The 2,500-nt window shown below is 46.4% G+C and overlaps 2 protein-coding genes across 2 annotated transcripts in view; both read left to right on the top strand.

The window, feature by feature from the left end:
* Positions 1-700, top strand: part of LOC143033357 (uncharacterized) — a 493,487-nt gene extending 492,787 nt beyond the window's left edge. Inside the window, exon 3 of the mRNA XM_076198694.1 lies at positions 483-700. Coding sequence (XP_076054809.1) covers positions 483-698 — 216 coding nt within the window. The 3' untranslated portion in view covers positions 699-700. The remainder of the gene's footprint in view (positions 1-482) is intronic.
* Positions 701-1,378: 678 nt separating this feature from the next.
* LOC143033356 (uncharacterized) overlaps positions 1,379-2,500 on the top strand; it is a 247,324-nt gene continuing 246,202 nt past the window's right edge. Inside the window, exon 1 of the mRNA XM_076198693.1 lies at positions 1,379-1,598. Coding sequence (XP_076054808.1) covers positions 1,379-1,598 — 220 coding nt within the window. The remainder of the gene's footprint in view (positions 1,599-2,500) is intronic.

Below are 2,500 nucleotides of genomic sequence, written 5' to 3'. Positions count from 1 at the left end.
TGTGTGTGTGTGTGTGTGTGTGTGTGTGTGTGTGTGTGTGTGTGTGTGTGTGTGTGTGTGTGTGTGTGTGTGTGTGTGTGTGTGTGTGTGTGTGTGTGTGTGTGTGTGTGTGTGTGTGTGTGTGTGTGTGTGTGTGTGTGTGTTCATCAACGTCTTATAGAAATACAGTTTCTTCTTATCCCAAAAGCTTCTGATGAATGTCAAAAAAAAAGTTTTAATGTGCTTCACTTGGAATTAAGTGATTCGCTGAGTTCTTTTTTCCATTAAGCAAAACTCGAATAAAAGCTTCTGGATTGACAAAAAGACTCTCTTTAAAAGAATGAAATAAAATAAAATAAAAAATAAAAATAAGAAAAAATAAGAGAAAGGAAATTATCGATACAACTTTTTGTATTCTGTTTCCATTTTCACATTACTGCGATATTCTTCTTTTTGAAGATTTCTGACCACTTATTAATAAGAAATTTTCTTTTCTGTTCCAGATTCTTGAGGAGAAAACCGGCCAACGACCAAGAGCGTCCCAGCCCTTCGAGGAAGACGGCCCGACTGCTGACACCAGCCCAATTGGTTATTCTCCTGCAGAAACCTTGGAGCCAAACACCTCCGCCGACCTCAGCTCGACCGAAGACCCAGAAACGTTCTTCGACCTCGAAGGCGCTTCCAGAGACGACATGAGAGCAAAAGAAGAGTCGAAGTGAAAGATTGTTTAATGAGAGGAAGACTGGAAGAATAGTCGAAATAAAGATGGTTCATGAGGAAAAGATTAAATCATAAAACATATTAAAAAAAATCAATTCACAAAATAAAAAGACAAAACATGATATATTACAAAAACAATAAAAAAGAAAAATGAAATCAGATCAAACAGAATGAAATAGGACAAAAGCAAAACAGGATCAAACAAAGAGGAATTAGCAGCTAAAACAAAACTCTCTTCGGTACCTAATAAGCGAAGAACCTCCGGGGATTCGAACCCGGTCGATCTCGAGTGTCCCGGGTCCTCCTGCAAGTTCGCGCGCGCTTGCGGGGAACAAAAGGGACACAAACCCACAAACACCTCCACGGGCAGACTTCTCACACTAAGGCCAGCGTGGAAGCTTTTCTTCTCTAGTGTCTTAACCTGCTTCATCAACTCCAGACTATTCCAAGGAAGGGTCCCAGGGAGAACCAGACACAGCTAACACGGACAAATCACCTCACTTCAAAATGTCTGCAGCCTAGGACCTCATTCTACCCAACTCCACTCACAGACCAAGCTGGGTATCCTCCAGTTCGAGTCCTGTAACCACCCGCTCACCACACCCTCTCCTCTTCCTCCTCCTCCTCCTCCTCTTCCTCCTTCGACGACCGAACCAAAGAAACCCACCACTCCGCCACTATGTACTCGGGGGCTCTTATGTCCGCTAAGTTGCGGCCTCCGCCAGGAACGTCGCATCAGCGGAAGGAGACCCTCAAGCCACGGAGGTCGCAGGCCAAGAGGCAGTGGAGCATCCAGGCGGTCAAGGGCAAGGTGACAACCAGCTGCCTCTGGAACGCTTGCAAAGCCCTCACCATCGGCATCCTCCTCATGTTCGTCGGAGCTGCCATGGCCACCATTGGTAAGTAGAAAGCAATGACGTCACAAAATGACGTCATGAGACAGTGACGTCATCATATAATGACGTCATGAAATATTGACGTCATGAGGTAAAGACGTAGCTGTACAAGCGTCCCTTGGGAAATTAAATTTTCGTTACTTAGAATTCCATTTTCTTTCCATCATTCTTCCAGTCTTTTCCAATCGATTTTTTATTGTCTTATTTTCATCATTTTTCCTTTCATTAAAATTCATGTTTTTTCAACGCGAGAGAAGCAGGGAGGAGGACAGGAGAAAGAGGGGGAAGAAGGAGAAGAGGAGAAGAGGAGGATGGGGGAGAGAAGTAGAAAGGGGGGGAGAGGAGATAAGGGTAGAAGAGAGGGAGAGGATGGGGAGAGAAGGGGGAGAGGAGGAAATGGGGAGAAGGGAAAATTGGAGCAGAGGAAGGGAAAGGGGGAGAGAGGGGGTAGAGGAGGTGGAAGGGGGAGAGGACGGGAGAGGAGGGGGAAAGGAGGGGATAGGAAGGGGAGAGGAAGGGGAGAAGAGAGGGCGAGAGGGATAGAGGAGGGGAGAGATGGGAGGGGGAGAAGAGTGGAGGGGAGAGGAGGGAGAGGATGGCAGAGGAGGGAGAGGAGGGGGAGGCTAAGGAGGGAGAGGAGGGGAGGGGGAGAGGTGGAGTTCTCCGACCTCGTTATCAGTTCAAAGATCTTCCATTGGCCGGCCCTCCTATTGTAAGTCTTTTGTGTGTTACATATTTACTGCAGTTGTACTGTATGTATGCGAGTTAAGGTGGGTATTCACATTCGCTAGGCAAAATGCAAACGTGCAAATATAAGGATGAAATCTTTCACAGACGAATAAATGCATACAAAGGACAAACGCGCGTGGGTTCCCTCCTTGGATCCGTACATGGGTATGGAGACA

Source organism: Oratosquilla oratoria, chromosome 15 (genome assembly GCF_046742065.1).
Source record: "Oratosquilla oratoria isolate Oo_2021 chromosome 15, ASM4674206v1, whole genome shotgun sequence".
NCBI classification, from domain to species: domain Eukaryota; kingdom Metazoa; phylum Arthropoda; class Malacostraca; order Stomatopoda; family Squillidae; genus Oratosquilla; species Oratosquilla oratoria.
The sequence above is the reverse complement of the archived record's forward strand: the minus strand, read 5'-3'. Positions and strand labels throughout refer to the sequence as shown.